A 13,178-nucleotide genomic window follows, 5' to 3' on the forward strand; every position below is an offset into this window, starting at 1 on the left:
TTATGATGTTCTCCACGCCAATAGTCTGTGGCTTTAGATGTCTCTGAGAGCAGGGGCCTTTTAGGCATTCGAGCGCCACCCGCTGGCTGACACTGTGTATGAATCTGCCTCATGCATCTACCTCATGCATCTGCCAAATGAGCTGCTGCATGGGACGCACTAGCGTAGTCTAAATTAGTTTATTCAATATATTAGTTGTGAAATACGTAGTTGTGTGCAGGAGTAAGGCCAACACTTTTCATCCATAACAAATCCGAAATCCACAAATCCAAACAAGCCTTCAAATACCAAAATACCTTCATTAAGATATAGGCTATAAAACAATTGTATGATAACAGGAGATTCGGCCACATCCTCAATTAAAAGCACGATGGTTGTTTAACAGTTTAATTCTCCCTTATGTCCATGACAAAGCGCAGGCGCAGTTGATGCGTGCGGGGGGTGAGATAAGGCAGAGCTGTTCGTAGCCGGTAAGCATCGTCTCTACCACGGACCAGTGTGGGCCTGAAAGCACCAGCAGTGACCAGAACCTGACCCAACCAAAGCCATGACGGACACCAGCGTAGACACAGGTGCGTGTCCAGAGCGCATACTGGCCCAGCTGGAGAATATTAGCGATTCTCCTCCTAGGCCTTTGTCAGGCATCTGCTGAGGTTTAGGCGCTCCAAAGGCAAACGCAACTGTGCGTGTATTCCATAAACAGCCTCTCAATATGGGTGCAGAGAGGGCTGAGAGGGGAGCAGTGCGACAGAAGGCTGCAGGTAGCCCACACATTGGGGTTACATGGTTACTGGCTGTTAATACGCGTCCACCAGGCTATTTTCAATAGACTTAGCGCGGATTAGCCGAGCTGATTATCGCGCACTGTTCTGCCGCTGCCTGTATTGTTACTAGAATAACGGCACATAAAAGTCTCATTCTGTCCAAGACTAATTTAATTCATATTGCTATAGGCTTTTATAAGTAAATGTAATTTACTAGGGCTGAAAAATTCTAAATGAGCATGTGTGCATGCCCTCCTCAAATTCCCACACACCCAGTCCTGCCCTTCAGAGCTGCCTCTAGTCCAGAGCTCTGTGTGTGTGGAACTCTCCGGTGTTAATAACTCTTGTATGTTTAGGGATTATATCTATACTGAGAATTGTGTGTGACTTGCAGACGCCTTGAGTGATGCGTTGCAGGCCATAACTGTGAGCACAGAACTGATTGAGGAGGAGCTCCAGCCACATCTGGACACACTTCTGCAGACCCTGTTGGACAAGAGTAAGTGCTTCCCCAAGATTGACAGACTCACGTTACTCACAATATTTTACACCTAATTCTGTCACATTTAGCCTACCCCATCCCATTCAGCCACATGTCTTCTGACATTTCAATGAATGAGTGCAATTGGAAATGATCACAAAGGCCTGTTGGGGCCTGTCAATGCCAGAATTATCTGATCTTGGAAACGGAGTAAAGCTGGGCCTGGTTAGAACTTGGATGGGAGACCACTGGAAATACTAAGAGAAATACCAGAGAGGCCGATGGCACACATGTTTTGTCAGTCCACTCCAGGGCCGCTATGGCTAACAGTATACCATAGTATAAAATAATGTATAATTACTAACATTACAATGAAGTAAAAAGGAACCAGAACACAGTCAGTACCTGCTTCCAGGTTTGGTTTGGCTTGAGTCTTGTAAAAGCATTAAAGTAAAAAATATGGTCACAATACAGAACATATCAAACTGTTGTGAAATGGAAAGACAACAAATGAAGATGCCATGCTTTGTGCATTGTGTGTTCGTCAGAGGAAGGGGCTGCAGTACACATCAGCCGAAGTGGGATTCTGCCCACTCTGGCCCAGGCTTTGAGGACTAAAAGCTCCCTGAGTGGCCAGGTGGCATTAGTGGTAGCAGAAATGGCCCGTGAAGGTAAGTACTGGAGACATTATCTACAGATGTGTTGCATATTTAAAAAAAAAAAAAGTCTTATCTCAAGGGTAAGTGATAGGCTTTGTGGAGTTGACTTCAGTTTTCCCATCTTTGTTCTAGCGGCAGTTAGAGATTCATGCATTCAGGCTGGTCTGGTGAAGGAACTGCTCCCCTATCTCCACAGTGATAACCAAGAAACTCTACTGAACACTGGTCGTGCAATTGGACGCATCTGCTTTGATAATGGTGAATGCAGCATATATATATATATATATATACCGTATATATATGTATAATTTTGAGTATTTTGCCAATAACATCAGCTGTGTATGTTGTAGCCCAACAGCAGGAGCAGCTTGTCCAGAACAGTGTCATCCCCAGGCTCCTGTCCATCATGAGGGAGTATCCAGAGAACGACCCCCTGCTCAACGTCTGCCTTTTGGCCTTGTGTAATCTCGCTGATCTGGGTATGTACGTACGTATGTGTCTGCAGTTGCTGGTGTCTGGACCTGTATAGTTTCCACCTTATCCAGTATGCAGACGCATGCAGCGATAAAGCCCAGGTAGTGCTCATGCACCTGCCCCTTTGCTTTATGTGTTCTCATGGTCAGCATATTTTTTTAGGTTTGATATTTGCCCCATAAAGACAGCAGATATGTAAAATACTGTTTAACTGAACAAAACAACCACTTTCTTTCCTGATCCTGATCATACACTTTGATTTTGGCAACATGTTGTTCCATGTTTTATGTGTGCAGACTCTGCGAGGGCGGCTTTGGTCTCTCTGGATGTGGCAGATGTACTGACCACTCAGTTAAAACGCTCTCATGACGCTGAGCGCCGGCATGTCATTCTGGAAATACTTGGCTCTCTGGGAGAAAGTGGTAAGGATTGCATTGTACTGGACTGGGATGATTGTATTATGATCACAGTTTTGTTTCCATACAGTATTTGTGTCAAATATGCTAAATTAGTAAAGTTTCCTCTTCCACCACAGCAGTATTTGCTGCAGGAGTATGAAAGAGTGTTTTATCTGAATATTCTCAAATCTGCTGTCTTATTTTTTGTGGACAGAGACTCTAAAACTGCAGTTTTCAGAGTCTGGAGTACCAGAAGCCCTTTCACAAATGATCTGGGCTCTACAGGGGGAGTCCGACCCCCATGACCTCTGCAGCATCAAAATTGCATCCAACCTCATCGTCTCCTTGCTATTAGGAGGTGAGTCCTTCCATGTCAAAATGAAGTATATATCTGTGACTTTGATTATTTTGACCAAATGAACCTGCTGCACAACAACACAACAGTATAAACTGTTGGCTGGGAGATACTGGGATAACCATAGTGTGTATTGTGTGTTGTTAGATGAGTCGATGCAGAAGTGTTTTGGGGAGGGCTCAGGAATTGTGTACCAGGACGTACTGCTGTGGCTGCATAGCTCCAACACTCAGCTGCAGCTGTCTGGAGCTCTGGCAATCGCCAACTTTGCTCGCAATGGTGAGATCAGTTTTCTTATACATCCATATTAAACATAGATTAATACTATTTATCTGTTTGAAAATTTCACTGAAAATGTGAAAAGATCTGATAGAAGAGAATTCACCAGTTTTTGATTTGATCTATGAGGATGTGTGAGGGTGTCCTGGGTCTTGTCTCAGACTGTAACTGTGTGAAGATGCTGGAGCTGGGGGTGGTGCATCACCTGCTGACACTTCTGGAGCAGCATGTGGACGAGGGGGATGTGTCAGTGCAGCACGCTGGGCTCAGTGCACTCAGAAATTTGGCCATTCCTGGTACTGCTCAGCTTCACATCACATATGTTTTTGTATGTTACCGATGCAATAATACATTTTCATTTCTGTTGTAGCCACCAACAAAGTGCGAATGCTGCAAGATGGCGTGACTGAGAGGATAAAGAGCCTGCTGCGTTCTGACATGCCCCCAGTACAGTTCAAATTGCTGGGTACACTGCGAATGATGGTGGACGGACAAGGTAAAGTACCATTGCACATTATTCATTTAGATACACAGCGTTTATTGGTATTCCATTGTATAAGCACTTTTAAAATAATAGTGTATTTGAGAAGTATGTTATGTTTGTGTTCTCCTTCAGAGGATGCTGCCTTGCTTATGGGCAAAGACAATGTGCTTCTTACTCGGGTGATGGAGTGGTGTGAAGCTAAGGACCATGCAGGGGTGCGAGGAGAGGCCAGTCGACTACTGGCCGCGGTGATCCGTCACAGCCGCAGTCCTGTATGCATCACAGTTGCTTTCATGTTTTGCATAAACCTATGCACTGACTCATTCTGTGTGACTATAGGAAGTGGTTGGTGCCGTCACCCAAGCACATGGAATAAAGCACCTTATTACCATGGCCTCCAGTGAACATGTCATCATGCAGAATGAGGCTCTGGTTGCACTGGCCATTGCAGCTGCCATTGATATTGGTACAGAAATGCCACATTTAGATAATGCATATTTAATAGCTTTTTATTTATTTAAATGTATTTCAAATGTGCAGATTCCATAACAGGACCTATTCGTGAGGCTTCACTGCTGCAAGTTCTAAAGACCACTTTGGAGGACCCAGCAGGCGCTGTAGAAGTCAAGTTCAACAGTTTAGGGCTCATCTGCAGCTTGGCTAACTCTGGTACGGACATAAGATTACAAACGTGTACTGACTGATTACATAGAAGAGTTGAATGTGTTTTGGATGGAAGATTGAGGGTAAATTATATAAAGTTATAGGTGCTTGGTGGCACATGGGAGCTCTTGACAATATCAAGTAGCGGAGAAGTAAATAGAAATATTCCATTATTTATTTTATGTGGAGAGTAACAATGTTCAGTAATTCTAATTACAACAAAAAGCCCATTATGGGAAAGACTTAAAGGCGCAATGGACGATTTTTCGGCGATTTGAGAACGCAGGCGGAAGTGCGCATGCCACTCCCCCGTGTGGACTGATACAACACACACGTGCGTTTGTTTATTAGCGTGACGGATCGCATCGCATCTCTCGTCTCCCGTAGATTTCCGTCTACTTATGAGTCAGCTCGAACAGTCTTCATTTTGCCCCGTACACTGAGGGAACTATATTATGATAGATCAATGCGCTTGGACACGCGGAAATGTGGGACGAGCCTGACGCGGCTGCAGGTGAGCGGTAGGTGCGTTTTATGATTGATACGTGGCAGGACTAATCGGCAGTCCACGCCACGAGGAAATAAGACTCAGATTTATGCCAAAAAAAATTGTCCATTCAACCTTTAAGTGCAACAGCCATCAGCCAAATCTTCATTTTTTTAATTTTAGAACTTTCTATATGTCTTCTTTATGTCATCCTTCTTTCTGTCTGGTTCTGTTTTTGTAATTATTTTGTCTACAGGTGTAATGAAGGAGGACCTGGACTCTGTGCACATCCAGGAGAGTCTGCGTCAGCTGACCAGCCACAGCAGCAGTAAAGTGGCATCACAGGCAGAAGCCTTACTGCGCACGCTAGGAGAGCAAAGCTGAACCAAAATAAAGAAATACAAGCACAAGGTCTATATGCACATATATTTACAGAGAGGTTTACAAACTGCAATATCAATATGTCAATGCCCAGTCTTATGTAATTCTTATTGTAAAAAAAAACAAACCTGTAAATGTTGCATATAACTTATTATTATTAATACAAAATAAAGTGATTATGTAAAAGTGCAATAAAAAGTACTGACTCGTAATGTTATTGTAAACTTTGCATTGCTTTTTTTTTTAATCCGAGTGTGAAGTTTATTTGATTATTTTGATGACCAAAACGCAACAAAAGACTGAAATAAAGATTCCTCTCTGGCCAACAGGATTAAAAGGATTTGACTAATATAACTTGAATATTAAGAAATAACAGTATTTTCCATCAGCCTGTATTTGGTATGGCTAGGGGCAAGAGTTGAAGTTCCCTATTGATAACATTGTATATTGCCATAAAATATCTGAAAAGGTAAATTCACCAACCTTTTATCTGATGATTTCTATTAGTGACTGCACATTTACATCATGAATTAGAACGACAATCTGCTGCCTCCTATCTGTATTAAATTATTGTGTTATTATTTGGCTGATAGAATGTTGTCATCTGACACAAAGCAATAGGCTGCATTCAACTTTGTCCTGTTTCTCACAAAGGACATCAGAGCAAGAGCAACCAATCACATCGACATAAGGCTGTATGTGAACAGCAGAACCTCTTCCACTCCAACAGGGAGCAGTAGACGTTAAGCTCTTCGTTCCCACGGTAAACAGAGGAGTCTCGTCCCGTCTCGAGTTCAGCAGTTACCAGAAGTGGGCACAGTAGGCACACATCTGGACCCCCGCGAGCTCAGCCCACAGAGGATCCGGAAGTAAGGGTAAATCAAAGGGATTCTCACCTGCACGAACAGCTTAAATTACACTTTATACATGTGGAATATCAACAAAAACGGAGACACGTACACCATTGTATTGTACCGTCCGTTTATGAAACACGGTTAAACTACTATGGCTTAATGTACACAGTTATGTCATGAGACAATTATGGTAAAAATGGATGTAAACATTTCTTCTCAACATCGCTTTTAAACGTTGTATCTTTCACTTTTTATTTTACCAAAATTAAGTATTCTCACAAAGTTGTGTTCAACTTCCGGGTTTAAAGTACTACATGCATTTCACCCATGGATGCGTTCAAGTTCACCTCACTCAGGTGCTCGGATGCCAACCGCCATAAAACAACAACAACAACATCAACAACAATTCTCCGTACAACGACATCAGTGGAAATATCAAAGCCTAAATAATAAAGCTGTACGGCGGAAGCACCGAACATCAAAGAAGGAGAGGAAGAGGAAGATGAGGAAGAGTCAGCCCTAGCCACTCCGTCCTCGCTTCCTTTCCTCGCCTCGTCTCTCATTTAAGGATCGGGGATGTTGAACTCGTTCCATAATCTTAGTTAAATGTGGCTATCAAAAATATTGTAACGTCTCTCTTTTCAGTAATGAATGCAAGTGTAGTGCTCACAAAGTTGTTACTTTATTTCCAGAACAGAATTGGTTACTGTCGGCCGTAACCACGCATATAGAACTTTCACAACAGGAAAACATGCCAAAACCTCGTCTCCCCCGCCCGCACTCCTGGCCCCGCCCCAGAGACCGCCCCAAAACAAAACAAGCCACTCCCATCTCGAACACAGGCCCCGCCCACCCCCAAACTTGTAACCAATCTGTAACGACCTGAACCTCTCAAAATAACTATGCATTTTTAACAGTAGTGTGACAGGAACATTTAACAAGATAATGTTTTAACATTAGGGTTGCTACAAAATGCTCAAACACCTTAATCTGAAAATGACTACGTTGGTTTGACTGTAACATAAAGTCCTTACTACAAGGTCATATTGATCAGAGCAGCACCTGAGGAGCAGCTCATGTCTCCTCCTGCCTCGCTCCTCAGCTCTTCTCACCGTTTCCTCTGTGCCTGGGACTCACTCACCCATTTCCTGTGGAGGAATTGAGGAATCGAGGATAGTCACAGGAGAAATGAGAAAAATAAATGAGACGGGGCCTAAGTCGCTAAAAGGGAAATGGCGGGTCACTCTTCTGACAAATATAACTCAAAACTGATAAAACTGAAAAGGACAGTCATATTATAATATTAGGGGGTCTATCAATGCTTCATCTCTTACCTAGGGGAACCTGTGGTTACCGAGCATGCCATCTCCAAATTAAACTTGTATTAACTAAAACCTTACATTTCCATGTGTTTTTGGTTTACAGATGGTGACTGTTGTGACTCAGGAGCCCTGGGGTGAGGCCCCGGGGCAGGGGCCTGTGGACCTGTGGCGTATGGAGTCCCCTCATGTGAAGGTCGAGGTGCTTACTCTGGGGGCCACTCTAAGGTCTGTGCTGTGCAGAGGAAGGGACCAGGAGTGGGCCGATGTTGTACTGGGATATTCTGACATTCAAGGTGAGATATGATTGTTACTCAGATACATTGCCAGACTATTCAGTGTCTGAATAGTCTGGGAATTGTGCAACTAGAATTTCTATTATGTAGACTCATTGGATCTCTGAAATTCTTCAAGTTCAATTAACTGTACTCCTTTGCGACCGCTCTGTGCACTTTTCCTAGGATATCTGTCAGACAAGCGTTACCTGGGGGCTGTGGTGGGCCGTGTGGCAAACAGAATCGCTAAAGGATGTTTTGTTCTCGATGGCAAAGAATATCAACTGGATGTGAACAACGGACCAAATGCACTTCACGGAGGGCTGCAGGGGTTCAACAAGGTAACTCCATTCAATGAAGAGAGTTGTGTTGTTGCTTTGTTTCTGTGTTGTTGATTAAATGTTACATATAGTTTAGTCTAAGTGAACTCTTAATCTGTAAAACATTTTACAAGATCGTTATTACTTTTCCATTTTCTTATCAACATACTTTGCATTGTTTTAAATAATCTTCGATCATAGTGTTGCATTAACCAACTATAGTATAACTGCATGAATTAACTTTTCATCCATTAATCAATCCACTTCTCGTATTAGTGTAGGACAGTGTTGCCAACTTGTACTTGTCTCGAGTGCCCTCTGAGCTTTGTCTCACACTCTTGAGTACCCCATAAGTCAGCTGCTATATTTGTTTACCATAGTATTGTCAAATATGTCTATCATAGTTTCTTCTTATAAAAACATTCATGTACATCCTCTAAAAATTCTCGTGAGTGTAACATTATTACTATTATTATTATAAAATCAGACGTTGCTTCATAGCACCTCGTAGTAAGTGCTCAGGTACCCCTGGTTGGGAAACACTGGTGTAGGACATCGCTCTTTGACAGTTCATAATCTTAATTTGAGATCCAACTTTTGATTTAGTTTCTTCAGTGCTCTGCTTCTGTCCAGTGTCTGGTTCAGATGCATTTCATTCTAAGCAGACGTTGTACATTACAGGCCTTATGGAAGGCCTCACCAGTGGAAGGAGGGGTGCAACTGAGCCTCACCAGCCCTGATGGAGACCAGGGCTATCCTGGAGAGGTGCAGGTCACTCTCACATACCTGCTACAGGTGAGTCCAAACAGGGCGGGGAGCACCTTGTGTTTTTTATATTAAACATGTTTTTTCTTTCAGGGGGAAACATTGACTGCTGAGTATCAAGCAAGATCCACTAAAACCACACCAATCAACCTCTCCAACCACTCCTACTTTAACCTGTCCGGACAGGTGATTTTATAGGCTAATCCAATTTGACCTCAATTTGACCTTTTTGTCTTAATCCTTGGTACACATAAACACATTTGTTTATTAGCATGTTATTACTTTGTTAATACAATTATTATAATAATCAAAACATAGCCTAATAGAAATAACCTAAGTCTGTGGATATATCTTAAAAAGACATAATGAAAATTGTTGGAGGGACATACAGGTTATGTACATATTTACAGTTGAGTCAGGGGATATTGACAACAAACCTCCCTGAACAACAGACACAACCCACTGCTCTGTATGCCATCAGCTTCACACAAAAATGTAGAGAACTGTATAGAAAGTTTACAGTGAATTGATAATAATGAAGTAGCAGCTACATTAACAAATTAATGAAGATGTTTTTTCTGTTGACACTTTGTGTGGGTTTCCAGGCAGCTGATAATGTGTACGACCATGAAGTGTTCATCAGTGCTGAGTGCTACCTGCCGGTGGATAACACCTCCATCCCCACAGGTAACAGGCCACACAGTACAGGCTTTAGGCATGAATGCAAAACAAAGTATATCAATTATTTATGTTATGCAGACATGAAGGCAATGTTGTGCAGGTTTATAGTTTTAGGTAGTGACATTATTCTCCCAATATCTTAAATTTCCAGGAGAGGTCAGAACTGTGGAAGGAACTCCCTTTGACCTCAGGAAGCCGGTTTTGCTTGGCCAAAGGCTGAAGATGGTGCCAGGGCCTGGTTTTGACCATAACTTCTGCCTGTGTTCCTGTGATGAGCCCTGGGCAGAGAGGTCAGCTGCCAGGTAGGATGTGTCTGTACTCATCTGTGTATGTGACCCACTGTCCCACTGAACATTTGGCCCCACACAGGGTTTGTCACCTAGAAAGTGGCCGAGTCCTGGAGGTATCCACAAGCCAACCAGGCCTCCAGTTCTACACCGCAAACTACCTCGATGCCTCTATAACTGGGAAGGATGGGGTCAAATATAGCAAACACTGCTCCTTCTGTCTGGAAACACAAAACTGGCCAGATGCTGTCAACCAGGTACAATTATGTTTTGTTCTGTGCTTCAGATGAAAGACACTGATACCCTGATACCCTGATAAAATAATGTTTTGTAAAAAAAAAAAAACAACAACACACATTTTCTGTTGTGTTAGCTTTAGTGTTAAAATTTTAGGTTCATGACCACAGTTTCAGTGCACCACATATCTAGCTTTGTCTTATTTCATTGGGCTAACATAAAGAGTATGAATCGTTCTCTCAGTCACTTCCGGGACTCAACTTGGACTTGTGAGTCTGTGGGGGCAGTGACTTGACTTGAGGTTCTCTCTCAAGAGGACTCAGACTTGGTTATGGAGTTGACTACCTGTAGTTACTGCTCTCACGTCCTTATATTGCTGACCTTTGTTTATCTTCTTTAAGTTCAAAAGTAGTTCAAAGTTGCGAGAATTCATAGGAGGCTCTAATAAGTGTGCACAGCTTGGACTTGGACTATTAAGGACATGAGTGTGACTTGAACGCAAAAAAATGTAATTTGAGTACAACCCTAGGGCTAATATCTGAGAAGGTGACAGGATGTGCTAGCTGTAGTGTGTGGACCATAGTTATTTGAGTAGTCGAGTTGAGTGTTAAAATAATTTCTACATTTTCAATAAAAACAAATAAATAGGTTGCAGATTATTCTCTATTTATATGTCATGTTGAATACATACAAATCATTTAAACTAAAGTCGTTATATTGTGTAAATATTCTCATTTTAACTTAATAAAATGCCACACTGACAGTTCTAGTTTCAATACTTCGTAGTTTTATCATGATTGAAACAGTTTTAAGTTCCATCAAAGAAATCGAAATGCTTATGTGCTGGAATTGAATGTGCAAGAAGAGGATTTTGGTGATGTATTGTCATTATCTTTGTCTTCAGACCTCATTCCCTAACTGCCTGCTCCGCCCTGGTGAACTGTACCGACATGTGACTCGCTACACATTCACCACCTGCTGACAGCCAAATATCAAACAATACAGACGGCGTCACTTAAGTGCAACAATAACATCACTACAATAACTTGCAATGTACACAATAAAATATCACTTGTTACTCTTTTTGGGGTTTGACTTGTACACTTTTATTACATTATCATATGTTCTGTCTGTGTTGTCACGGGCAATCAGCTGATAATCAAACTCGAGACAATACGAGCCGGCTCCGTAGACGTCTGGATAGGCAGGGAACGTCAGCTGAGGTCAGGGTGTTTGTGTGGATGAATGGTCAGGGTATGTGACGTAAGTATTGTGGTGTGGTGCGTTGTGGACAACTATAATGAAAAGAAAGAACATGGCACACGGGTACTAGGTAGCTAAGCTGGATAGCAACAAATTGAAAAACTGGAAATCTGCCTCTTGGATATTGGGATTTGGGAAAAAAATGTTATATATTTTTTTCTTTAAGGCTCATCTATGCAGTTGCCAACATAAAGTTAACTACAATTGTATTACATGTTATATTCTACTCCAATCTTGGTTTAAAAGCAGTGTCATTCATTGGAGCATGTAAAACAATGTATCACTCTTATCTCTATTTTTTATTTCTATTCTTATTTTTTTATCTGATAGCTTATTGTTATGACTTGTGCATTGTTCATTGTTTTATTGTTTTGTGTTGCATCGATCACCAAGACAAGTTCCTATGTTTTAGAATTTTGTTCATTGACAATGGCAATAAACCTTATTCTGATTCTGATTCTCATCATACATTTTCAAGTGTTATTTTTGAAAACACTGGAAAACACAATTGTCTCACGCGTCCCAGACAAACGTAATCATTTGTAAGAAATATGGCTTGTGGTGTCAGATTTACTCATAATATATGTAATAAAATCTAATCAGTTCCAGCCAAGCCAACTTTTTTTAATACTATGGTTTCTTATGATCAGACCTGTTTTTCTTACACCTTGACAGTTTGGGTGGCTCTCTGCTGCCATCTTCAGGAGAGACATGATGTTGCTGTGAGTATCTGATAAAACAGAACTGCAATCTGACCTCAGAACTGTGCCTCAGGTGTGAGAGAGTTGGTCCGCCCTCTGATCCCAATCTGATCTGGTTAGTGTGTTACTGGATCTAGAGACTCCTTGATACAAGAGTGATTGTAGGATGATAGCGCCATCTGGCGTCTGAATTCTTCAGAACTTCAGTTGAAATCCAGTTGACCAGACACATCACAGCAACATGAAGAAGGCAGCAGAGTTCTGGCAAAACTGTCAAGGCATATGAGAAATCATAGACGATCATATCTGAAAACTTTAAGGTAAGGAAAAATATATAATCAGAAAGGCTTTCTTCCCGTGGCCAGTGAGCAACTAATTTAATTAGGAATGCATTCAGGCTAAATGGTGCAACATAAAACAATGAATAATGGCATATATACAAATATATATAATAAAAGGGCATGCATATAAATGGTATTGGAAATAAAATACACTTGAACTAGCAGTGCAAATAGATTAGTATTGTTTATTAGAGTCCAAAACCAGAATATGAAATATGGTTTTATTTGTCTAATTGTGGTTTAACCTTGCAGATTGACTTAAGTAGCACTATCAGCCTAGTCTGATTGAGATGGGCCACATCTCCACTTTGCTGTTGCAGTTCTAGTTTGTTAAACACTAAAAACATTTTTTTTTCTTTCTTTCATTCTTTCTTCTCTGTGTTTGTAGATTTTTGTTGTTGGAAAATAAAATCGAAACATCTCAAAACACATCATAAATGTGAAACGGTATTTTATAACAGGCTTTGCCAAACAAAATATGAAAGTGTTGTCACTGCAGTTGCCTGTAATGGATATGTAATGGTTAACAGAAGGTGTTAAACAACATGTAGAGGTGATAGAAACTACGTAAAAATCACCTCTGAGTTTGCTTTTGGCTGATACAACATTCTGTTGTATCAGCATTGAGGTGTCTCTGTTTCAGCTTTGTCCCACAGTGAGAGGAACAACTTGGTTACAGTAGATGCAGTCATAAATAAGTCGTTTTCAAG

At 41.5% G+C, this 13,178-nt stretch overlaps 2 protein-coding genes across 3 annotated transcripts; both read left to right on the top strand.

Moving 5' to 3' along the window:
* Positions 1-481: 481 nt before the first annotated feature.
* On the top strand, positions 482-5,623 carry LOC140351336 (rap1 GTPase-GDP dissociation stimulator 1-B). The gene is made up of 14 exons (XM_072437143.1): positions 482-572; positions 1,159-1,263; positions 1,794-1,916; positions 2,037-2,162; positions 2,255-2,383; positions 2,675-2,800; positions 2,991-3,134; positions 3,279-3,410; positions 3,572-3,706; positions 3,781-3,906; positions 4,027-4,166; positions 4,234-4,360; positions 4,435-4,563; positions 5,301-5,623. The coding sequence occupies exons 1-14, from the start codon at positions 548-550 to the stop codon at positions 5,426-5,428; spliced, it is 1,695 nt and encodes a 564-aa protein (XP_072293244.1). The 5' UTR covers positions 482-547; the 3' UTR covers positions 5,429-5,623.
* A 607-nt stretch (positions 5,624-6,230) lies between these two features.
* galm (galactose mutarotase) lies at positions 6,231-11,319 on the top strand. Of its 2 annotated transcripts, none has more exons than XM_072437318.1 (9): positions 6,231-6,300; positions 7,705-7,894; positions 8,060-8,214; positions 8,875-8,988; positions 9,052-9,144; positions 9,564-9,645; positions 9,791-9,941; positions 10,009-10,183; positions 11,068-11,319. In XM_072437318.1, the coding sequence occupies exons 2-9, from the start codon at positions 7,705-7,707 to the stop codon at positions 11,143-11,145; spliced, it is 1,038 nt and encodes a 345-aa protein (XP_072293419.1). In that variant the 5' UTR covers positions 6,231-6,300; the 3' UTR covers positions 11,146-11,319. The 2 variants fall into 2 exon arrangements, with proteins under 2 accessions (XP_072293419.1, XP_072293420.1); XM_072437319.1 differs by having other exon boundaries at positions 6,231-6,294.
* The last annotated feature ends 1,859 nt before the right edge of the window (positions 11,320-13,178 follow it).

Source organism: Eucyclogobius newberryi, unplaced genomic scaffold (genome assembly GCF_026437365.1).
Source record: "Eucyclogobius newberryi isolate DKJ021-1_F unplaced genomic scaffold, fEucNew1.0.hap1 SCAF_8, whole genome shotgun sequence".
In the NCBI taxonomy this organism is placed as follows: Eukaryota; Metazoa; Chordata; class Actinopteri; order Gobiiformes; family Gobiidae; genus Eucyclogobius; species Eucyclogobius newberryi.

Excerpts from the sequence above, each read along its gene's own strand:
- LOC140351336 (XM_072437143.1), top strand. The coding sequence starts at position 548 with ATGACGGACACCAGCGTAGACACAG. Across the intron at positions 1,917-2,036 it reads AGCAGAAATGGCCCGTGAAG|CGGCAGTTAGAGATTCATGC; the intron begins GTAAGTACTGGA and ends TCTTTGTTCTAG. Across the intron at positions 4,361-4,434 it reads TGCAGCTGCCATTGATATTG|ATTCCATAACAGGACCTATT; the intron begins GTACAGAAATGC and ends TCAAATGTGCAG.
- galm (XM_072437318.1), top strand. The coding sequence starts at position 7,705 with ATGGTGACTGTTGTGACTCAGGAGCCCTGGGGTGAGGCCCCGGGGCAG. Across the intron at positions 9,145-9,563 it reads ACTTTAACCTGTCCGGACAG|GCAGCTGATAATGTGTACGA; the intron begins GTGATTTTATAG and ends GTGGGTTTCCAG. Across the intron at positions 10,184-11,067 it reads GGCCAGATGCTGTCAACCAG|ACCTCATTCCCTAACTGCCT; the intron begins GTACAATTATGT and ends CTTTGTCTTCAG.